We start from the raw sequence: 25,423 nt of genomic DNA, 5'->3' as shown, positions 1-25,423 counted from the left end.
AAGGAACTCACTGCCCTGTTACTCTCTGTGTTAGCTGAGCAGAAGAATTTGATTTGCTGTGTGCACAAGCCTGGTGTAACATGCAAATAGAGATTAAGACTATTATGTGGACATTACAGTGTTAGAAAAGCTGAATGATCCCCAATTATTATAATGAATAGGTAAACTGGTGTATTTTCCCTTGTGTTAGTAGGTTATAAATATTAAATTCTGTGGTGCTGGTACAGCCTCTGCATGCTTTTGGCTACCGTGCTTCTATTTATCACATTTTGTGCAACACAGGTAAATTGTGACTCTCCCATTTGATAGATGGGTGTATCACAAGTGGCACTTAAACAGCAACATTGACAATAACTTCCAAAACACAATGTACAAAAATTACAAAATAAATATGCCTCTTTTTTTAAAAAACCCTTTTCTGGTTTTCCAATAAAATAGGCTCACAAAGCAGCTTTTAAAACATAAACCTTGGCACTTTTCATTGAGAGTTATTAGTTATCCTTGTTGATTCCTTGACTTAAAAAGGAAAAAACAACAGCAGTGTTGAAACATAATTCATGCAGCAAGTATGAGAAAAAGGTCATTATACGTCGAGTTTGGTCTAACAAGTTTGCGTCAAACAGGAACAAGGAACACTGCTCGCTGAGACACTGCAGCTGACAATTTTCATTCCAGTTGTGGGGAAGCAGAGCTGCGCTCTAGGTGCAGAGACTCTTGTGCTGTAGCCCTTACCCAGCCTCTCTTTCTCTTCTGGCGTCAGCGTCCCCTAACGATGGTGAATTTAATTTCACCGCTCATTAGAAGAACATCTTTGCAGCCAGTCCAACCATCTGACGCTAGCAGGGAGATGGTATCCCCGGGAACGAAATGAAGAGAGATTCAAACTGACCTGTTCTCATCAGACCTGCCAATGAGAGGGAGAGAGAGGGGGGGAGAGAGGGAGGGGAGAGGGGTGAAAATATTCAGACACAGGTGTCAGCAATGTGTCTTAATTGTAGCCTCACTTTCGGCTACCTGACAATGAGGGGCCTGGGCTAGGCTCAAACACAGTATTTCCATATTAGCAACACTGATTCTTAGTGTTTTTATAGGAACATGAAGTGAAAACTTGACAAATAAAACCCTTGCTGTTGTATTCACCACTGCGGTGTGTAATGAGGTCAAAGGGCTTTAATGAAGGCTTTCAACGTGTGAAGTGTGCTGCTACGTCCTTCTCCTTTCATGTCTTTGATCAGAGCTGCTGACTTAAAAGCTTGGCTCCTGAAGCAACATGCTTTGCGAAACACAGCAGAACATACAGTACTGCATCTCACACCCCGACATCACAGGCTTGTTAGACTCAATCAAATGTGCGATTACACAAGTGTGCCATGCACTCATGTATGGAAATGTATGAATTGCTCGTCTGTATGTGCCTATAAATGTATGGTGTATACTTGAGTTCTGATGTTACAAAACCTCATCCTGAGTATGAGGGTATGAGAAAAATAATTGGGAGCCTGAGAGTGTTACGTAGTGTAAATCTCTGGGGAGATCTCTAACTCACTCTGTCTCTTCTCTCCCTCTTTCTGCAATAAGGTCAGACTTGTCATAAGACGAGTGTTTAATTAATGCTGCCCTCTGACAGAAGAACAACAGTGAGATGCAGCAAGAGCAAGGCAAGTAAAACAGAGTGAGACTGAATGAGATAATGACTCTACTAGTACTGATGCAAGTAAACCAACCATTTGGATAATTGATTATTTAAATAATTTTTCATGGAAAACTGTCATTCTCAGGTTCCAGCTTCTCATTTGTAACAACTTTAACTTCTGTTTTATTTCGTAGTATGTTTAATATCTTTAAGTTTTGGACAGTTGGTCAGACAAAACAGGACATTTAAACAAGTGACCCTGGACTATGAGAAACTAGGATGGACATTTTCACTATTTTCAAACATTTTTAGAGACTGAACTATTAACTGAGAAAATAATCTACATATTAATTCATAAGCATGAAGCTCCTCTTTCATCCTAATTACAAGAAATGAAGCCTTGGTGTTTTAATGTCTTCCACGGTAGGGTCCCTCTCATAAATGAATTATGCTGCCAGATTGTTGATTTGTCTGAGGTGATACAGTACATGAGTAAATCAGACTATAGCAGATGTTTTCATTTGGGCATCTCTGAACCTAAACTTTTTTTCACAAATTATAAACTGCTCAGCAGTCAGATCAGCAAGCTGTCAGAATACCAATGGATTCAAATCCAGTGAAAGTAAGATAACACTGTGCACTCAGTGCTCTGTATGTATCCAGTCTTTAAAACACAGATGCACTCACCATCCACTCTAACTCCATGATCCATTTCTTTAAGTGCTTGTTTGGCAAAGAGCCTGTGTGGGAGATGTGTTGGTAAGATATAAAAAAAAAACTATTTACCTTGGATTCTTTTTGGATGCTTTTTTCCTGCGCCCCACAGTCACTCATTCTGTGTTATGGCCTCATGCAGGGTGTCACTCAGCAGTGGATTCGGGCTCAGCTGAAACACAGTCAATGTTTTTCTCCTAATCCACTTGTGTCAAACAAGGTCCAGCGGACACAGCTGTGGCCTTCACTGCAGCAGCTCTGCACACTGAGAAACGGCCTTTCAAAATGTTCTACTGGTTCATCACAGGTTGCAGTGTCATATTCCAGAGTAGTGTCCAATAACTTTCCCAAAGTGTTTTAAAACTGGCAGTTAAAGTGCATTAAAATCAATAATACTGTTATATTCTCATCAGGTTGTCAATTAACACGGTGAAATAATCACTATTTAATATTTCTTCAATAACAAAGGTTAAAGAACATTATTTCACATACTTAAATTTATGTTTAATGGCCACTTGTTTCCCATTTGTCGCAGACATGAGCTGCAACATTATAATAGAGACCAGCATAAGGTTTATCATACAACAAATTCAACCACTCTGATGGACTGAGTGATCAACTACAGTTCTAGGTACATTAATGCTTATTGTGTTTGTAGATAATTTAATAAAAACTAAAAGTTTATCTGCAAATTAAGTAATTATCAACAAATTGTTAATTGTGGCAGTACAAAATTGCTGATTTCATTTCTAACCAGTTTTAACATATTTAACATAGTAATGATTGTTTGAATTTGTAATCTTGAGATTCATTAATAATGAGATAATGTACTTTTTGTCATTAATAATTAAAACAATGTAATAAATAAATACATCTTCAGTTTAGTTTAGTTAATTACTTACTTAAAATTTTGGTTAATAGTAATATTAAATAACGATTAGTTCACCATTTGGCTGGTGTAGAGTGTTATGAGTTACTGTATATGTTAAGTCAGTATTCAAAGTGAAAACACTGCAAACCAAATTCCCTCGTCCACCCCGTCCATTCCCTCAATATTTAAAACGTGTGAATGTCATGTTTTAAAAATGCATAGGCCATCTGTGCACTTGTCAGTGCAAACAAACTTTGGCTAGCTGCCCTCCAGTTTGAATTGAGCCAAATGTGGCCACCCTACACAGCAGAAGTCTTCACATGTATTTATGTTCCCACGGGGCTCTGCTCCTTTTTGGAGTCTGTGTATCTGTGCTTTGTGGATCAGAGTTCTTCCTGTGACTGAGATATCAGCCCTGATACAAGGATCAGGCGGCAGGCTGACTGCACATGTCCTTCCGGGCAGTATTGAGGTGAGGTAGATTACACTTTTTTCCCATTTTATGCTCGGTCCTTCACAAGGAACCTGTGTCAGGAAATTTGGGAATTAAGGTCGACAAACAGCCCAAAGGATCGAAAAGTAGGAATGACTGGATATCCAAAGTAAAGAATGTAGATACGACTCTTTCATTGCTTTAGTCTGCAACAATAATGAGTCAGGCACTTGAGCACCAGGTAAAAACACAGCAGTCATCCCACCACAGGGGGAGTTGCATCTCTCTACACAGAGCTCTCGTCCGGCCTGGGCAGCAGCTGAGTGTGTTTCCTCTTCTCTAAGATCCTATTGAGCTCCTCAGCGAAGGAGTAGCAGAGTGGTGATGTGTTTTCGGAGTCGCTCTGCCTCAGCAGCACGTAGCTGTTCCCATTCATCCTCCTCAGGACGCTGGGCAGCGTGGCCGACAGCCCGTTGGGGAAGTCGCACTCTGGAGACGGAAGTTGCGGTGTGGGAGGGAGAGGAGGGGCAGGGGGAGGAGGCTCCTTATTGGATGACGGGTGACCCTCACCGGGGACAATCTGAAGGAAGCCTCCATCCTGGGTGTCGCCGTTGTGTTGCTTTGAAACGCCATTACAAATGCCATTGCCATTACAGTGGCTCGAGATGGTCTTCAGTTCCATGTGGGAGGAGCTCCTGTGCTGTTTCCTGTTCCTGTTGTGCCTCTTGCTGTTCGGGTAGGCCGCAGCCGCCGCACGTAGCGAGTACTTCCCTCTGTGGCCCACTCGCAGGCAGAAGCCCACGTAGATGAGTACCACGGTGAGGACCACACACAGGCCTCCAAGGATGGTGATGAGGGACAGGTACATGGCCTCCATGCTCCTGGGGGACAGGAGCTCTGAGTGGGGGAGGAGAGGGGCTGGGGGTGGTGGCAGGGGCCTCTCAGAGGACGGACGCTCGGTGGGTGTCGGCAGAGTGGCAAAGAAACTGTAAGGGTCTTCAGTTGGCTCAAGAGGTGGGGGAGGGGGCAGGTCCAGGCGGATGGTGACGTTGTAAGTAACTATGGCAACCCTGATAGTGTTCTCAACAGCGTAGCAGGTGTACAGCCCACTCTGGTCCTGCCGGGCCTCAATGATCAGCAGCCCATCTGTGCCGGTTCTGAAGCCTGAGTTGAGGCCGTAGCCCTGCAGCTCGCTGCCATCCAGGGTCCAGAGGGGTGTCGCCAAGTTGGAGCTGAGTTCACATTGTAGAAGCACGTCATCGCCCACTCGCACAGAGCGGCTCCGCTGGACAACATCTGACACACACACACACACACACACACACATTAATACAGTGAGTCTAATTTCACATTAAGTTTGGAAGAAGACTCCAAACTTAGCCTTTGACTCATTTTATATGTTAATTGCTTAACACCTGCTAAATTTATCAAAGGCTGTCCAAAGTTATTGAAGCATAAACTCCAATTAGAAATCTTTTAATTCCTGCCATCGTACTACCTGGTACAGAGAGAGAACAACGAGGGGGCAGAAGATACTACATTTTATCAGACTGAAACTGTGAAGTGAGAGAAGGCATTTGCCTGCCTTGAATATCAAACAGATTTCTCTCCAGAGATGGCAAAAATGTGATTAAAGAAGGGAGGAGAGGATTTTGCCAACACAGTGTGCATAATCAACTTTCAAAGAGGCCTTCACGCCATTTCATGACATCTATGCATCTTTCGAGTTCTTCCTAACATTCTCTATTTTTAATCTTCCTTTCATCATTCACCGTGTTAAAAGCAAACTTTTTTTTTTTCATGCAGCAGCACCTAGCAGCAGATGAGATTTCTGCATACCATCTTGTGTGTTCTCACATCCCCTGCTGCCACGTTGGATGTCCTGGATTAAAGTGGATCTGCGGAGAGGGAGAAAACACAACAATAAGAACATTAGTGCAAAGAATAAACATTTGCTGTAACGTGTATTTTTTTTTTCTATTTCTATTCCATGCTGTGTTCTGATCTATTCATATCTGTCATGTCATTTACTGCTTATATAAGTGCTGCTGTCCAAGTTAATCAGTACACACACACAGCTGCACGCTATGTTTACTATCACAGCCAACAGTTCTGCCTGCGTTGTCATTGAGCAAGAGTTCTGGGAGCTGACACCGTGACAGGGCACCGTGATACTTGAGGTTACTCAAATCAAACTCACAAAAGGGCACCTGCAGCACTTTAATCACCTGATCGAATCTCACAAACACACACATGCACGTACCTGTCTGTGTGTGCCATTATGTCCACACACTGGGCTCCATTCCAGGCGCAGTGAGGGTCCCTGGCAAAGATGCATTCATAGCAGGATGTGTATCTGAGGCAGTTGGAGAGCGGCAGCTGCAACACGCCTGACGGAGAGCCCACGTACACACTCATCTGGGTGGAGAGGAGAGAAGATTTAAATACCGCAGGACGGAGATTACTCCTCAGATGTGTGTGTGAACGTGAAGTCAAACACACTACCTGTTTTTCAGATATCAGGAGCTTGTTTACAGGCTGTGGTTCCTCAAACAGTTGAAGTTCCTCGATAATGTGCAGTTGACCCTTGACTTCTACAGCTTTGTGTAACCAGCCTTCATCTGAGAGACACACACAAAGAGAAGAAACATGGATATAATATGCATTTTTGTCAGCCAGGCCAAAACATATTACTATGTTTTAGTTTGATTCAATCCATTTCACTAAGCAATACAAATCAACTTCCAAACACTTGATATTAACTGAAGATTAGTAATTCACTTCTTTGCCTTTATTTCTTGTCACAGTTACGTTGTTGAGTATGAGTGGGAATGCGGCCATAGTATTCAAGGAGGTTCAGACATCTAGATGTGGATTTCTCTGTCTGTGAACTATTTTGTCTTGTGGTGTGCATTGATCACATATTTCACATTGAGCAAATGCTTCACATTGAGCAAATGCTTTTTTAAAAATGATAATACAGAGTGCCTGTTTTATGAGGAATATGTCCTGTGGTAAAAGACTTAATCTTGATATAGAAATTTATTTCTTATGCTATACAAAAATGGGCAATACAACAAGTCAAAATGTCCACTTAATGCAATGTTTTTAAGGTTTTTAATGCAAGAAACAATCAAAATCCCAATTGTTCCATTCATGCTTTTTATTATCTCGAGGTTTCAATTCTCTAAAAACTCATAATGAATTACTTTTTGGGAGCTGACTCTAAAACCTCAACCTCATAACCATGGAACAACTGATGGAAACAAATAACAGTGAGGCCATGATGGGTTACCATTTCTGACCAGGTCTGTTTTTGGTTTCAGATTTTCATATCATGGTAAAATGAATGGAAGACAAGCAACATGTCTACTGGTATTATGCAAAAACAACAAGACTCAGAGCATATGGACAAGAAATAGTCCCAGACAGAACACATTGTAACATCACAATGGATTCTGCAACAGACTGCACAAATAGTACCTGACATGAATTCATACACACCTGTGCCCATGTATAAAACATGGTATGTCTGTCCATCTAAGCCTTGGATCATGTGTACAGCCATGTGTGTATAGTCTGTGGTCCTCCTGAACAAAAGGGGGCGCCTGTCTGAAGGTTGGACCTGCTGGGACATCAGAGGATGCCTCCTGACAAAGTTCAGCACATCATCAGGCAAGGAGGTGGAGAAGTTAATGCCCCTGGCCCTGAGAGCGTCGGTTATACACTGCAGGAAAAGGAGCCGAGGAGAGAGATGATGAGCAAGCATGATGTGGGCTGCAGGAAAAAGAGAGACATTTTCGGCTCATTTGTAATTAAGTCTCTGTAAATAGAAACGGATGGTGGAGGGGAGAGGGGATGCCATGAGGCTTAGTGTGATGGTCTGCAGGGGAAATAAAGGGATCAAGAAGAAGAAGTGAGCCAGTGGAAGACTGTGTCTGGGGAAAACGCAACTTTTCACTGAGACTACAATGAGCCTGTGTGAGCTCAGCAACCAGCTTGTGCTGACATGCGGGCAACTCAGCTCTCTCTGCACCTGACTAAGGGAACAACTTCCCCTCTCTCTTTCTGTTATCCAAATGACTTCAGCCAACTCCTCTAAGAGGCTTTCACGCTCCCGAGTTAAAACCTTTGACCATTTCTCTTTTTCGTTTAATAGCAAAGTTAAAATTAAGTCCTACAAAGTGTTGAAGTGACACCACAGTGGATAATGTCTGCTCCTGCTAACGATGCTGCGGCCCTGGCTGCCTCACTAAGCCACTGTCGCCAAAAGCTACAGGCTGGAGCTAATCGCCATGGAAATGGGTTTCAGTGACATAAGCTGGTTGTGTTTGAGCCTCATCCTCGAGGCTGCCACTCATCTTCACTATCGTTTCCCCTCCATCTCTTCCACTGCTTCCTCCCTTTGTGCATCTTTACCTTGGATCATTTTCATCTGCTCTCTGTCTGGGTTTTCTGGAGGGAGATGTTTTTTCTGTGGCTGATCTTGTGTAGGGTCCTTTGTGTGTGTATGTGTGTGTGTTCATGTGTGTTTACCGTTCCTGGTCGCGGGTCAGGGATCTTTCCAGTGTATTCCTTCCACTTAGAGCCAGAGTCCTGGTTCTCCATGTAGGGTCCTTGAAAGGCCTCTTGGACTTCAGACAGAGAGAAGCGACACACAGCAGATGCCTTCACGTTTTTCCTGAAGACATCAACATGCGCGCACACACACACACACACACACACAGTGAGAAAGACCAGAGCACAGGCCGCGAACAATAACAGCAGTAAACCCAGTGTTGCCATAGAGACAGCAGCAGAAGTACAGTAGATCAGTGGCTCACCTAGCTGAAACGAGAGCCAGAGAAAGATAAATGGGAGGAACGCAAGGGGGAGGGGGGAGGAGATGAGCCCTGACAGAGATCGTACGAAGCTGATTAGAAGTCGTACATCTCTGTGAAGAACAGCAGGGAAGGAGGAGAGAACTACAAAATGGTTCCAGAGAGGTGTAGTAGGAGTTGAGGTAAGAGACAGGAGAGGTGGAGCTCAGGAGGAGACAGGGATGCTGTTGTTGATCATGCTTTGTTTATGCTTTCTACAACACAAAACATTTTTGCTTTGGCATAATATTCACTTTTTAGCTGATACCGTTTTGTAGTGAATGAACTTCCCATGAAAATGGGAAACTACAAAAGGCCATTAAAGTTATAATTATAAAACAAAAACAATAAAACTAAGCTGCAGCTTGTTACTACTATCTACAGTTTGCATTTTTTTGCAATAGCCATTTAATATATTTACATTAATTATTTCTCTATATAGTAGTAACTGGGAGATTGCTGGATTCAGCTTGTCTAACTAGACACGAGGGAGTCACAGGAAAATGATGAATGCATGTAATCCAGCGCAATTTTCTCTTACTGATAACCTGTTGCAGGCAACAGGCTGTACATCATCAAATCCTCAGCAAGGTCACAAACTTTACTGTGGCCTGCTGCTGTGTGGGAAACTACTTGCTCTGTGCTGGTTGCAATTATTTTTTACCATCTTGTTTATCAAAAGAAAGACGGCTGCTTTTATTTTGTAGTTCTCAAAAAGTAGCATCTCAATGAGTGCTTTCTGTAGTATTAAAACCTCTTGTTCTGTTTCCATGGTAACCACAGGTATCGCTAAATCAACCAGGACAGAAATCTTAGGGATTTCAACTTAAACTTCTTCTAAGCACATCTAAATCTGCATTTTTAATTAATATTCTGTCCTCAAACTTCTGCAAATCTCCTCTAACCAACTTTTTTTTTCACCTCGTTTGGATAAAGTTCTCCTTGCTTTGTCTTGCCCTCTTTCTTTCATCTCGTCCCTTCTTGTCTTCTTTGACTGTCTCAACGCATCGACTGCAGCCTTTCATCTTTGTCCCGCTCATTTACATTTGCATCCTCAAAGCCCCCGTCAGCCGTAGATATCGACAACACACCAAGTTCTCACTCACCACTCCAGGCCAAAGATGCCGTAGAAGAGCGTGTTCTGTGGCGTGTGGCCAGGCATGACGAACACGCTGCGCAGCATGTTGAAGTGGAAGTCGTACTCGGGCAGAGAACACATCAGCCTGGCCTTGAGGAAGGACGTCCACCGTTTCTGGAGAGTTAAACGGCCCCCCCGGTCCCCCTGAGGGAAGAGAGGTGGAGGACGAAGGAGAAATAGGAGGAGGAAGGGTCATATTAGGTAAAATAAGGGGAAAAAAGACTGAACACTCGGCTCAAGGCGGCACACAAAGGGAGGAGAACCTCCTAAAGAGTGCAAAAGAGAGTGAGGGGAAGCAATAACAGTATGTTCAATAAGGTTATGGCATCCCATAGATAAGACTCCCCACTGTGATCCACGGATTTGTATGTGAGTGTGTCTTTGTCTTCAGTTTTTAAATGTATTCAGCCAGTGGCAAATTGAAAATGTCACATATCCCGCCACAAGGCATTTCGATTAAGATGAAAAAACAAATATGCTGCCAAACTTTCAGGGAGAGAACTTGTGAGATGGCTTCATTTTAAGGTGCCATGGGAGAAAGAAAGAACGTTATTACTCTGTACAGGTAGATCTTGCTATTTTTAACCTCCTTCCTGGGCAGCAGGAAATGTGAATCATTCACATTTTAGGCAGCAGAGGATGCTAAACATTCGGCCTCTTCCCTGCAGTCATCCATCCCTCTCACTCTGAGGCACAGTGACTCTGAAAACCATTCATCAGTCACACAGTCTGCTCCTCTAATCACACTGGGCCCTTGTTACCATTCCCCATCCAGCCTCTCATCTATTATAGTACCCTTTCCTATCTTCAACCATGATTTTTCAAGTTAGCCTGATGCATGGCTTCTTCCTCCAAGTTCCAAAATATCTTCTGCCTCTCCTTTTAATCTGCTCTCACCTTACAAACCCGAGCCACTCGCGCCACCCTGCTGTGGCTGTAGGTTGTTGTCTGCTCCTGGCTCCTCTCGGTGAAGAAGAAGTAGATCTTATCATCGTCGCCAGTGCTGCTGCCAAGACTCTCCCTCACAAGTGCGGAGCCCACAAAGTCTGCCTCTGCATGGGGGAGAGAGAGATGCACTGACTCATACTGAGATACTGTGATTTTTTTTTTCTTCTTGATAAATGAAACAACAAAGTCTTTTCCAAATAAAATGTCAACTAATTACACACTGAGAGAGTTTACATCCACGGAGTCTCATTTAGATAAGTTGCTGACATGAACCTTTAACACCGTGAAACTGATTACAGTAGCTGCCCTATACAGAACAAATTCATAATATTCAGCCTGTCTCACCAAAACATGAAACAGTGAAAAGGTGAAAAAAGGTGCAGGTGCAGACAACAATCTTCCCCTGAGCAGCTGGCTACCTGTAATATGAGGAGAAAGGCATGGCCACAACATAGTTTTCACAGATGGTGAAAACAAAAAGTAAAAGTTGAAGATGTTTACATGCTTCAGTAATCTGCAAAACATCAGGTTTTTCAGCTGTTGCAACAAGACATCATGTTGCTGGAGGAGTGTAGCAACGAGACTATGAGTCTAAAGTGATGGTAGCAGCTCTGTGAGGCTATACATTGGCACAGTGGCAGACTGGGACTAAAAAACAGGATTGTGTGTGCATGTAAAACTAAGCTGTACTGCTTTCTGAATAAGTGGAGCAATCAGAAGCCGGTTTAATGAAAGTAAAATAATGCATTATTGATCCACTGAGGCTGACAGAGAAACAGTGTGTAAACTGCTCAGGCTACCAAAGCAGAGGACTGTAGATTCTTGTTGATATGGGAGAACTCGGACCACCCTGCCATCCAAACATGTTAACAGGCTTTTATCATCCCAGGAGATTAACTCACCATTCAGCCAGCGTGTGGGGGCATCTTCTGTCTTCAGCGTGGGAGACGGAGAGTTGCGGCGGATATCTGGAAAGCTCCTGAACTCATACTGGGAAGCCGTATACATCTGCTGGTCTGGAGGAAAAACAATTTATCAGGTCATTTAGTTGTTGAGTTAAACTCTGGAAATGACTGCTAACTGTTGAAGGGCCTTACCTATGATGAGGGCAGTGTAGCCTGTCGTCGGGCCATAGGGGCATTTTTCTCTTCCCTCCTCAGGCTGAGATGACATAACAAACCTCTTCTCATCCTATATGGGACAAATCATTCAGGTAATGAGGAAGACCTTCAGTTAGGTTTCATGGCTATATAAAGAAATTCAATACCAAACGTATTTCACAGCACTGTGAGGGCAGTAATTTGTCGAGCATGCACGTACTATATATGCACAGAGTGGTCTGAAGGCATGAGTCCCACACATGTAGAGATGAGTCGAATTGAACCTCTGGAGGAAGCGGATGTGATTAAAACACTCGGTCTGAAAGGGGAAGAGAAAGCCGGAAAAAAAATATTACGGTGTGGGAGCGATTATCAATACATAGGAGGGAACCGAACACAAAAAGATGAAACAAAAGGACTGAGGGAGAAAGAAAAACTAAATGCCTACCTTATTGTCTTTTCCCTTGAGCAGACACTGGCGTTTTTGCTCAGGAGAGGCCTCCCACTCAATCTATAACACACCACATAACATACAGCAAGACAGAAAGAGAAGCCAAAGAGCTGGATGGTTTCATATCACTGTCTTGCATAAATTGCAGCAAAATACCAAAGATCTGACGGCAGATTAATGCAGAATAATATTTTTTTTTGCTTTAATAAAATTTGTATATTAGGAATTTTGCCATTACAGCTTCTGAATTTACTGTGTTACTGAACAACAACGTTTTTTTTACTCTTACATAACAAAGTTGACTTAACGGATTTGTATTTACAGCAGAATAAGGAGGAGTGGTTGCGAGGGGGTGATACCCACACCCACATGCACACACACACCAGCAAACATACAGCAGACACCTCTGCTGTATGCTTAAAGTCAGGTTGTAACCAGGTAACAAACACAGCAGTGTGACAGATGAAAGAGGGTTTTCAGCTTCTACAGGTACTTAAAGGAACATCCTACGACTCAATCACAGCAACACTGCTGACAAAAACAAGAAATTGAAATAGAAAATTACACCATCAGCTGAGGATGTAATTTAAAAGTTATAACCCTAAAATGTTCAGTTCTAGCTGATTTGGAGACACCTGTCGCTACTGGTGAGAACATCACATCTAATCTCAGAGTTCTGTTTGAAATGAGGCGTTTATTGATCATTGGGGGCAGGAAACACTTTCTGCAGCTACCTGTCAGAAATGCGACAGAAGAGACCATGATGAAATTTCAACACTGCCTTTATTAATCCCTGTAGCCTCACAAAATACAGCCTGTTCTGCTCTGCTGGATTACATTATTACTTGACATCTGCACATGAATGCACTTTCCTATGAATGCCTTGTGCATGTTCACAGTGGCAGGCCCCACCAATGGTGATGAAAAATACTACATAGAAATTCTAGCCATAAATAGTATCAACAATTGGGTTTGACATGAAGAAAATTGTAGCTTTAATGTTAAAGGGCCAAATGTCCTCTCAAAACCACCAACCGGGGTGTGGGGCCATCATCCCGAACCTGCTGTGCTGTGCAGAAAAGTCCTGTGAACCTGTAAACTTTAATCTAAATATAAAAGATCCCAGGGTTTCTAAATGCACCACAGAAGTTAGATAAATGTACAAAATGATGAATGAATCATTTAGAATTTTGCATTTGGCACAGTTTTTAAGTTTTAACTTAAAAAGTAGGGTAAATACTGCAAATAATGGGGTAGATAGTATGTTAATTATGGGATTAATTAGAAACCCATTCTGTTTCAACATTTTTCAGTAGCTGGATGATATTAACATGCATTCTGAATCTGTTTTAAGAAGATACAGTAGTCAGCTTTTCATTTTTTTCCTCATTAATATGTAAGTTTATGCAGCCAGCTTCTCCTGTGGTGTAACCGTGAGTTATTGTGTTAAAATAATGGGACTACACACACACACACAAACACAAAAGGGGTGACGGGGGAATAAATACTTTTGCCTAAAAATGAAAAATTATTGCCTCAAAAAGTTCCTGCATTGTAGAATGCAAATGAAGCCGTGGTCGAGTTAAAGATGTGGAGGCTGAGGTGCATAACATCTAGCAACACAGAAACAAACAAACTTACGGTGAGAGCAGAGCTGGCTGAGATGTCAGAGGCATTGAGAGCGAATACAGCCCCCCGGGCCCCGACGTAGAGATGCTCTCTGTCAGCCTCCAGCAGCATGGTGCTGTAGTTGACTGCAGAGGACTGGAAACGCCTGCAGCCCTGGAGACCTGAGAACAGAGAGGAGAGGAGAGGATTGGCTGTTAATGAAGGTGACCTTTTGCAGCCCCCCTGACTGCTTCTGCTACATCTGTTTATGCAAAACAGCTCCAAATGTCCTTAAAAAAATACACCACAGACATTTATACACCACACATGCTCTTTAGAGGCTGATTCAGTGGCACTGTAATGGAGGATTGGTGAAATTTTAGAGATGACACACTTCAAAATCAGTGGGAGCAAAACCAATCACGACAACCAAGTTCAACCCTCTGTTGCTGCTGTACTTCCTCATAATTTCTGCAGCATGTCCCCTGTGTGATTGTTGGACAATACCAGTGGTTGTAAAGGCCTGATTCTCATTTGCATGGTTACACACATTATCACCTGTACATGTCTCAGCACACACACTGTCCCCTGCTGCTATTGATTATGGTCTGTCTCTATGGGAACAACTGGGAACAACAAATAAACAAATAACTTCTTTTCCCCATTTATATTTTCTCAAATACTCCAGGACTTTACTTATTTATCCTCTATAGTACCACTGGACTGATTACTATATTGTGCAATTCTAAATACATACAGCTTATATTGTCATCTGGATTTTTTGTGATAATTTGAACAAAGAAAAAAATAAAATCACACACTGATGGACATCAGTGCAGACTAACGGCTGTCCCTGAATGCCTTTAGAAACTCCCTGAATGTGCATAAAGGTATTGCCATCAGGGTGCAGGGTATCAAAAGCAGAAGAGTAGCCGCTTTTTCAATCAAACGTGACAGTATGAGGAAAAAAAAGGGAGAAACAGAAATCTGTTCATCTTACTGTGATGGATTTCTCACTGTATGATTATCAAACGTCAGCGCAAAGTGGTGAGGTGGCCTTGCTCTTTGATTCTGAGGGAATCTGACATTCTTTTTCCTTTTTTGGACTGCTGGGAAAAAAATTCTTCTATTAAAGTCCATTGTGTTGCCGCTGCACTGAAAATCTGTTAATGTGACTTCACAGGCACTCATGTTTAGTCAGGAATAAGGAATACACAGTTACTAACACAGGGAAAACACGTCTTATCAGCAGATGCTCTTGACAGCTGTAGTGTTTTAAGATAGGCTCTGTATTGATTAGTCAATTATTGATTAGATGACAGAAGATTAATTCATATATAGAACTCTGCCACGAGGCTAGCTAAGTGTGTGTGTATGCGTATATATGGAGCACTGACAAAAAAAAAATTACAACTCCACCATGGAGAAAAAAAGCCACAGGATTATGCTTATCCTATACAGCTCTGCTGAGGAAGAAGAAGATCATGAAAAGAAAGCACCCAACACATCATCAGATTTTCTGAGATCCACTTCTACTTAATGTGGGTTTCTGTGGTTCGATGTTTCTGTGATTTGTGTATATGCCCGCCCTCCCCGTCCAGTTTTCCAGGCTATATTGGGATGCATGTGTTTGACAGGACAAGATACTAATGAGGTTCAGTCATACAAACACTCAGCAAAGAAACATACAGTACAGCACGCACACAGAGACACACACACACAAACAAAACATGTCATAAAGTCGCTCTCCACAGTCATGACATGGTGGAGAGTTATGTAAGCTCTGAACATATGATCTATCAGGACTCCACTTAGCTTGGGTAAACATGACTCCACTGTCAACACACACGCATATACACATCAGAGACAACCTTTTGGCGTGTTATAACCACAACAACATCTCCACAAGACAAGTGAAGTGCTGTTCTTAAAACTAACAGTAATGTTAACACTATAGTGTAATTTAATGTCTAATTAAAATATCTGGCGTGACTAATGCTAAGCACATTTTTACTATCATGTGGGGTAACGTTTTGACAGCAGTTCAGCCAAAAAAGTGGGGCCACTTTTCAGGTCTACTGATGAGTCCAGTAGCTCAACACGGCCAAACAGAAGAGTGTCAAGACTTTCTGCATCAACCAGCCAACCTACCTCCCCCATGAAGACTGCATGGTTATCAAGTAAGCAGCCATTAAGATTCCTATCAGCAGCTGCAAAAAAACAATCCACTCTGCTCACTTCAGCAGCAGCAGCAGCAGTAGCAGCAATCATTTCCCATCCCATTCTGCTCCTGGATGATCAGGTGTCAAGTTTTCCTCCCTCATTCTAAGCAGGAGGAAGAAGAGTATTACCTGTATGGGATTTTCAGAACAATAACTTTTCCTGTGCGATTTGAGTGTCTCATTGTGAGGGCAGACATGGCATTATGACAGAGACAATGCCTACGTTTCCTCAGTGTAATCCGAGTATTAAGACCCACAATACCCTTTGTGTGTGCGAGGGCCTAACAGCTGGAGCCAGGTAACTCAAAACAACCTCACTGAGAGAATGACACAGCAGAGGGAGATTCATCTGGATGATATTAACTATGTATGATGATCCCACAGCACATTTTAGCCTCAGCTTACAAGATCATGCATTTGACTTCTTCTATAGGGAAAGAAAAAGAGGGAGTGCAAGAAGCCCAGATGATATTATTTACTCAGCAAACACTTGGAGGGACCTCAGCTGATCAGCACAGTACACCATGTTCAGGGACACGCACACGTATGCATGCACACACACACTTGCTGAACCTGCAAGCGCTGACGTGACAGCCTCACGTACAAATTCACACTCTAGCATCAGGCCTGTTTACGGTTCAGATATTCTGACATGCAAATGGATTGACAGAGAAAACAAAGTTAAACCTGCCACCTGCAACTGATGTCAAAATGTGGCAAATTTTCAAAATATGCCACAGGTTAATCAAAAGGTATTCAGACGTAACACCAGTTTTCATTCTTTTTAACAGCCTGCTGTCTCTGTTTTTCCAGACTTCGTCAAATTAATAACCCTTAACAACCTTCCTCCCTCAAATGTTTTCACCTCTTCGAAAGGGAAAAAAAATGGATGCATGTGCAATATCGGTACCCCACACAGGTTTGAAGTCTTTGCCTTCAGGTTGCTAAGAAACACAGAGATTAAAAGAATTAGTGGTAAGTTGGCGTATCGAAAGATATCCAAACTTTAGAAACAAAGAAACAAAGGCAAGCAGTAAAGGCAAGGGAAGGGAATTAAAAGAGGGCAGTGCAAAAATGGAAAGTATAAACTAATGAGAAAAAAAGTTCAAACTTAAACTCTGTGGAAGGGAGATGGATGGGAGAAGAGGGGGAGTGTATGTGAGAGTGATAGGATGGCAGACAAGGAGATGAGTGTAGGAGGACCTTTGGGTTGCAGGCTTGAACACTAACTGATGATTTACAGAAACTGAGATAAAGGTATCAAGAGAGGTGGGCAAGAGGAATAACGTGGAAAAAAAAAGAGATGCATAATGAGTATAAGTAGGTGATTGTGTGTTGTGAGAAAGATAACTGTTTAGAATAGGAGAAGAGGAGAGGGGGATATTGCTCTATAAGTAAATCACGTAAGAGAATTTGGCTGCAAGTCAAAGTGAAGACGTGAGAAAATTTCTTTCACGGGTCTGTGTATCAACAAAGTCCAGGATCAGATTACAGTGCTGCTTAAAGGAGAACTGTCCACAGACACACACACACATATATACACACTCATGCCCACACATGCACAAAAGAAAAATGCTGTATACGACCATTTTGCGCCATACCACAACAGTTGTCATGGTTACAGTGCTTCTCAACAACCTACAGTGGTGTCAGTCTCCCTGGATGCTCCACAGGGATCCAAGTGTAAGCACTTCACTCATCTGCCTCTGTCTCCGTGGCACCTCAGGCTACATGCCATCACTCACACAAGGTAAATGTATAATCATCATAGTTTGATTTTTTTTTTTAAATCATGGATAACATATGGGGCAGGTGAGACAGTTACCAGATGCAAGTATGTGCAAGTCAGCGTGCACACAAATAAGACTGAAGGGATGGAAAAGAGAGTGAGGGGGGGCACAAAAGATAGTGAGGGATGAGGGGCAAAAGAAGTAGAAGGAAATAAAAGAAATAGAAAACTAGATGAAGAAAGACACACAAGACAGCGGCTGCACTGTTACAGAAAGAGAACACATTTCAGTTTCTTTCCAAAAAGGAGAAATTCTTTTTTAAAAACCTGACAGCTTCTTTCACAAAATGATTGTTCAATACCTCAATTATAACTCATCCTAAGGTATTTAGTTATGAAACAGTTCAATGTTTAAGAGAAGAATCATCAAGATTTTTAAAATTGTGACCATTTGACAGGAATGTGTTGCAACAGAACAAACCGCCCATGTGTTTCTGTTCATGCTTACCGCTGCTCAACACGGTGATGCGCGGAGTCACGTCCAGGTCCAGGGGCGTTTTGAATGGGTAGCCGGCCGCCACACAAACACAGCAGCTCAGCAGCAGGAGCTGCAGAGCGGGGGATCGAGCTCCCTGCATCTCTGCCGAGCGTCTCATGGGACGAACGCTCTCCGACCAGGGTATACACACACACTCAAAGGCACTCACACAAACATATTCACCCTGCGACTCACATACACCCCTGTACAGCACACAAACACAACCACACGCTCCGACAAACACTAGCAGGCAAGCAGGCGGCCGCTTTCACTGTGCTGTAGAGAGGGACTGAAGAAACCTGAAAAAATAAAACACACACAAAACCAACAGTGTTAGCAGTCATGTCTACACTAGAAGAAACACAAAATTCTGTTCATGTGGGTGCTGTGACTGAAAATATGACACCTCAAAAAGTCAGAGGAATAGTTGGAAATGAAAGGAACATGGTGAAGTCGAACGACAGAATTCAAACAATAAATCAGCTGATGTGGAGGAATTTCACAAGGATGACGACACAGATATGAAAGAGACACAAAGTGCATTCGCTCAATAAAATATTGGGTACATTTGTAGATCAATGGTGCTCTGTGAGACTGGGCTGTCTCTCAGTGTTGCAAAGTCTCGCAGTCTGTATTGTGTGAGCAGCAGCTGCCTAGTCTAAACACATGACTGAAAATATCATTAACCAAACAATGACTGTCAAACAAAGCTGCGTGCCGATATCACAAGCAAACACTTGAGGATTAAACGGCGATGTGGAGCAATCCAGATCGATAAGATGTGAAACCATTTCAAACAGCAGACGTACCTGAGACGAGCAAAAGCAAAAAAAATCCAGGAGGGCAAGGACTGTGAAATATGATAATATCTAAGATGTGTGTGTTGTGATGTGAATGCCAATGCTGTTCCTGCAGAACAAGACCCTCTTTTGGAGGACTGAAGAGAAGAAGAGCATTGGAGAGATGGTGAGAGGAGGGAAGAGATTTGTGTGTGTGTGTGTATGTGTGTGTGCGTGTGTCACCATGACCAGTGTACACACCAAACTTATCCAATTTTATTTGGGGGAATGGTGACATCTCTCTTTCTCTTACTCTCTTTTTGTCTCTCTTTCAAACACACACACACACACACACACACTCTCTCTTTCTCTGTTCAAATGATCCATCTCTGTCTTTAAAATGCTTTCCCAGTTCCAAATGTAAACAGTCACACTCTTTAGTGCTTTCCGTTAAACAAAGCATGCCTCTAGCACCCTAAAGAACTGAACGTCCAGAGAGCCTGATTGTTCCCTCTATTATGACCATGCACACACTAGTACAAATCTATTTACATACGCTCATGGATGCAACAAAGGAAAAAAAGGCAAGAAAGTGAAGTCCTTAGTATAAGTGTTTGTGGCTGCACTCTTACAGTAAGTCCCTGCAGAGCCTCAGGGCTGACACCATGACAACGGCTGGCTTGAGAGCTGCTTAATGTTACGGTCAAACGCAGCAGCATGCAGGTGTTGATAAGAGAGATTCTCTGATAACTGTGATTTTAACAGCAGGTAGTAACAGTAAGACTCACAGGCTCATAGAAGTACTGTAAGTATTGTATACACTGATGTTATAACCTTTTACCACTTACTAGTATTACATAAGACTTTCATGGACTGGTAGTACTATGAAAAGTTGTATGAAAGCTGATTTCCCTAACAGCACAGCATAAAACATATAGTAGATTTAGGTAAAATCAAGGTGAGACAGTTAAAACATCTCACTGAACACCTATTCCTCTTTATTTATAATAAAACTGCACGGTAATCCACTTGGGATGGAAGGATTGTTTTGAAAATGAATCTGCGCCGGGCCGACTGCCAGCAAGAACTGTAGTCACAGGTCATGTCATCAGAAAATCAAAGCATGTAGACGATTAGAACAACGGGTTTGCTTGAGTGTTCAGGAAAGGTAATGAAACTGTTTAGTGGTGAAATGGTTAATTGATTAGTCGATCAACAGAAAATTCATCATCAGTTTTGACTGATTAATAATTTTTCAAGTTTTTTTTTTTTTGGCAAGTTAACCGGTTGATTATCTTTGCATTAAAAGCATCAGTCTGCAGCAGCTAACCCTAAAGTCTTAGATGTAGAACTTTTCCAGAATAAAAGGGTAAGAAAGAGTTTTAAAAACCATCCCTGATTTGACACAAAGGAAGTCTGACATAAAAGTAAAGTCAACTAAATCTTCACAGTGATGGATTTCAGGTCTCCCCAAATGGATATTTCTACTGAACCGGAGTGAAAGTACACCATTCGCTAGAAGGTTGGAAATTGGCGTAAATGCTTTGGAAATATAAATTGCATGTGACTGGTAGGAAATGTGAGGTAAAAACCACCTTATGGTCTCCCATGTGTGGAAAAAATTTACAGTTGTGCTTCTAAAATTTAGGATAAGCTCAAAACCACACAGTGAAAGGGAGGCTGTTTTAACGAGTTTCTGAAATGAAGCCATTTGGGAAGTATTACTTTTGCACCACTGTGGATGTGGTCTTATAATCCTGGGAGGAAGAGGAGTCTATTCAGATGGAAACATTTCACAGGAATATGACAAAAAGAGAAAGAAAATATGAAAGAGGAGAGAAAGCAGCAAGCAAAGATGTAAAATACTGTCAGAAAGTCCAGCAGCGCAGAGGGAAGAGCCAGTAACTGTGACATTCCCAATTCTCTGTCATCTATAATCCATTACTCCTGCCTTGCTCCGAGTACCCACGACCCCCTAAATGCAGAAGGCCTCAACTGTTAATTGGCCATTGAGCACACCAGTCAAAACTTTGAGAAAATATATAAAGAGAGATGTTGAAAATAAAATGAGGCGTACCCGGAGGAAATCCGAGACTCCACCACTCACGACCTAACCTTAATCTGTCCGCCTCCTGATCTCGCTGCCAGCTCTCAGTCCCATGACATTCATTCACGGAAATGGATTTTATCAGGCAATTATAAAGTGTCTATGAACCTGCCTGAATAGAAGAGATTGGGGCACTGTGGTGACAGCTCCATCAACAGACAACACTAGTCTCAAAGGACTCAAAACTCTCTGTTTTTGAGCTGGGTGTGTGTGCGTGCGTGTAACAAATGGTAGAAAAGATTACAGTCAAAGCCATTGAGCTGTGCTTCAACTGAGAGACAGGCTGCTTTAAAACACTCTCATTTCACAGACACACAAAAGGAAGCCAACTGAACTGAACTCTATTTGTTCTCAGTACTGTATTATACTTTGTACAGTCACTTTGTGAATGTAACACTGGGCTCTGTAAACCGACTATTCACACTGGAGTTATTCTAACAATACAACAAAAGAGACAAAACTGTGTATGGTCAGTGCATTACCGAAACGTTGTTTACAATTATTTCTAACTGTGCATTGCACAACTTCACAGCTTATTTGTGAGAATCCTTCCACTCTGCAGGGTTTAATGGCAGCCCAAAAAGAGTTTTTGAGTATGTAGACGTTTAAGATCCTCAAAAATCATGATCAATCGAATTTAAAAAATTGGGAGGCTTACATTCAATTTAGGCATATATTAACAGCATAAACCCCAAAGGCTTCACAATCTGTTATTAAACCCTCTTTACAATTCTCCAACAAAAAACTTTAGCAGTAAAACAGGGAAAACATCAGTAAGAGCAACAGAGGAGGAATCTCCAAGACAGACCGGCATGCAATAGGTGTTCTATGTACAAAGTAGACAGAAATAACAATAGGAAAATGACTATGGAGAATTGCGGTAGTGGTAGTAAATAAAGTGAAAACATAAATGGAGAATATGGAACAACTTTTGTTGTTTTGTGCACACTCACAATATGTTAGCAGTGTAGATGTAACCAAGAGAATAAATCCTGATAGAAATCATGGTATTTTCATTGATATAAGATACAGACATAATGACGCTGAGCTTCCTGTTTTCATTATCATGGACTGTGCTAAATTCCAGTGAGAAGCTGCAGCAGCATACTGAATCACTCAAAACTAAAAGCATTGGTGAAGCCATTCATTATAAAAGCACAATTAGAAATGACCAAAACCAGCTTTTGACTAATGGATGATTTGAAAAGCAGTTAACCTATACTTTGAAGGATGGGATGAAATAGAAAGCAAAAAAAAAAGAGAACATCAAGGACTCTACATATCAGTAAGCTTCTGTTAAACAACCACATCTCTGCATATCTTAGAAGCATTTCCGTTCACTTACCAAACCACAAAGTCATGGTTTTTAAAGACTAAACGGACAGATAAGTGGGTTTCTCTGGTACATAGGTGTCTCTATGCGCCTAATGATTACATTGCAAAGACCATCAGCTTTGACAAGACATGGCTGATTACCCATCTTTAACAGATCAATCACGGTCTTCAAGCGCCATCAGTGAGTGTTTACTGCTCATTCAGCTCTAATCAGAGCTGCTCAGCTGGCATCTCTGTCATACGTTTTCCATGCGAGGTACAGGCTGCAGCTTGATTTTTGCACGTTGCCCAGTTCGTCTATTGTCACTCCACCAGTGCTGCACCCAGATGAACTAATTATAACGCAGTAAAGTAGCAAAGTGAAGCAACAAAGCACATTAAGACTCACTGGGTGTTTTCAATGCAGCCAATTTACACTCATTAATGATGTTAAACCTTGCGTCAGCTGGTGATATCTTCTTACACTTGCCTGATCTGGGCTACAACAGAGGAGAGCAGGTAGACAGCTCACAGGTAAATATCCCACAATAAGACGTAAATTAGATCATATTTTTAATAAGATATTTAAACAATATAACAGGAAAACTCAAAATCTGTACAGGACCATTACATAATTGTTATAATGATATTTTGAAGGATTAAAAACACAGCCCAGACACAGAATTACACAAATATCACTGTAGGGCCATTGCAGAAATACCGTAAAAAGGCACCACAGGAGAGCGAAAAGAAGAGTTCAAACTCACAGTGAGTGAAGGTATTTGTCTGTTAGGCCTATCTATCCAGATATCTAAGCAGCGGTCGTGTAATTTTTAGTGTCTTACCTGGATCAAGTACAAATTCCTGGAAGAGAAGGATATGTACGTTTCCTTGAGCTGAAGATAATCCAACTGGACTTTAAACGCCTACACACACTCAAACACACAAACCCCCACTGAATGACACACACTACTCTCGGCGGCACTGACTCTGGAGCTCCTCTCCACTCATTCGCCGTCACAGGTGGCCCGCCCTCCCACGACGCTCACTTCTTTTTCTTTCTCTCCGCCGGCCTCCGAGTCAGGTAGTCCGGTCCTTTTGTCGCCAGCTCGTTGATACTTCACGATGACACGGTTCCTCGCTGATTGTCCCACCTTTTGCTCAGGTGTGCAGCCAGCTCCAGCCTGCGCGAGGGCAGTTTCAGTTGTGAGGCAAAGTGAAAAAGGTGCACGAATGCAACCTGTCCCACAGTGCTGCAGCGTGGCGACACACTGACCCCTAGCGTACACAGAGGGAATTACATGCAACCAGGTTTAATAAACCTATAAATATATTTACCATTAATATTTATCATGAACCTTTCAAATAAAAAATAATTAACGGGTGTATTAAACTATGTTTTTTACATATTTGCCACTGTGTGTAGTGCTTCACGTTTTTAGGCTGGATTACCAACCGAGCAAAGGGGAAACCCCTAAGGAGTCCCAGACCCCCAGGAGCCCCAAAAACCCCTGGTTCGCTCTATATAATTTGATCAATACATAACTTGATTAATCGCATTTTGGGGGGGATTTAAACCACTTAAGCAGAATATCATCAATGCCACATCCTCCATCCTCCCTGTGTCAAAATCTAGTTTTAAGACTTTAACTGTTTATAGTTTATATTGTGACCATTTGTTGTAAAGTTGTGTTACTGCTTTACAACAAAACTGCTCCCACTTTTTTCTGTTTCAAGCAATAACACAGAAATAAGCCCGTCATTAACATATATGTTTTTATCATTTTTTGATATTTTCAAGATATACCATCATTTTTAAAGATATATAGTAAAATTCACAGTGAGTTTAACACTCAAGAACTCTGATCTACTCCATCAGGATTGTGTGGGTGTGGTTTGATTAGATTTGATTGACAATACCCTGGCAACACAAGCAAACTAGCCACCAATTTTGATCAGATTTATGATTCATATATTGCTAAATTTTGACTGTAGAATTTTGAAACATCACAGGTCTTTCCACATTTCCCTCCACAAAGACCCTTGGATAATTAAATCAGCACAGCTTTAAAGGTTAACATCGATTGATCATGTATATGCTAACTGCACATTTATAGAAGACAGTGGTAAAGTAAAGATGTGCTGTAGCTTTTGCTTTGGGTTTCTTCTTTATCAAAACACTTTTCAGCTGCTTGTGGAAGACTCACATTACCCACATTCAGGCATGCAGACATAATTTCACCTGCGGCTCCTCATCTGTTTCCCCATCTCCCTTCTTCCTCTTCTTCAGACCCTCAGGTAAAAATATTATGTTTTGCATTTCTAGATTAGGAGAGATTCATGGTGAGGCTGATCTCATATCGCAGTAAACGTGGACGCTATGTACACAAGAGCTCAACACTTAATGAAGGTGCCTGTGAGGAACACTGGCTCCATCACTCTCCACTGTTCCTATCCCAAGAGATACACAAACCCAATGAAATAACATGCCCAGAGGGGCTATACATGGGATCTGAGTCATTATACTGTACAAGGCAACAGTAACAACATAGATCAGATATTTGTCTGTGTGCACACACCCTGTGGGTCCTCACACTGCTCATAAAAAGACAAAGGGCTCATGCTAGTGTCCAGCAGAGATCAATGAGAGCTCTGATTATGAAGAGACACAACAGCAGCTACTTGTCATTCCACATGACTGCTTCTCTCATTTATACAGAATGTATTATGAATGTGTGCATCAATTATGAATGCAGTTTGTCATGTTCAGTGGGCAGTGTTGATGTTGGATTCAGCATTTTATCTCAGCTCCTTATTGCAGTTCAGCAGGGGATTGATGCAGCATGGGGGTTGTGTCTTGAACATTCAGTCGCATTAACTCTATAGAGCTCACAAAGGGACACAACAGAAGAACTTCACCAGAGCTAATGGAGGAAGGAGCGTCACCGCCACTGGTTACCATGGCAACAGTGATACCTG

At 42.0% G+C, this 25,423-nt stretch overlaps 1 protein-coding gene across 1 annotated transcript; it reads right to left on the bottom strand.

Annotated features, from left to right (window-relative positions):
* Positions 1-409: 409 nt before the first annotated feature.
* On the bottom strand, positions 410-23,632 carry sema4ga (sema domain, immunoglobulin domain (Ig), transmembrane domain (TM) and short cytoplasmic domain, (semaphorin) 4Ga). Its single transcript, XM_041049674.1, has 16 exons — positions 23,290-23,632; positions 18,215-18,543; positions 13,789-13,937; positions 12,145-12,207; positions 11,917-12,015; positions 11,694-11,787; positions 11,499-11,612; positions 10,546-10,700; positions 9,617-9,792; positions 8,188-8,332; positions 7,156-7,378; positions 6,157-6,272; positions 5,915-6,069; positions 5,491-5,549; positions 2,420-4,947; positions 410-904 (listed from the first exon to the last, which is right to left on the bottom strand). The coding sequence occupies exons 2-15, from the start codon at positions 18,360-18,362 to the stop codon at positions 3,938-3,940; spliced, it is 2,706 nt and encodes a 901-aa protein (XP_040905608.1). The 5' UTR covers positions 18,363-18,543; positions 23,290-23,632; the 3' UTR covers positions 410-904; positions 2,420-3,937.
* Positions 23,633-25,423: the final 1,791 nt, after the last annotated feature.

This window comes from Toxotes jaculatrix, chromosome 11 (genome assembly GCF_017976425.1).
Source record: "Toxotes jaculatrix isolate fToxJac2 chromosome 11, fToxJac2.pri, whole genome shotgun sequence".
NCBI lineage: Eukaryota > Metazoa > Chordata > Actinopteri > Toxotidae > Toxotes > Toxotes jaculatrix.
This window is presented reverse-complemented; position numbering and strand designations above follow the sequence as displayed.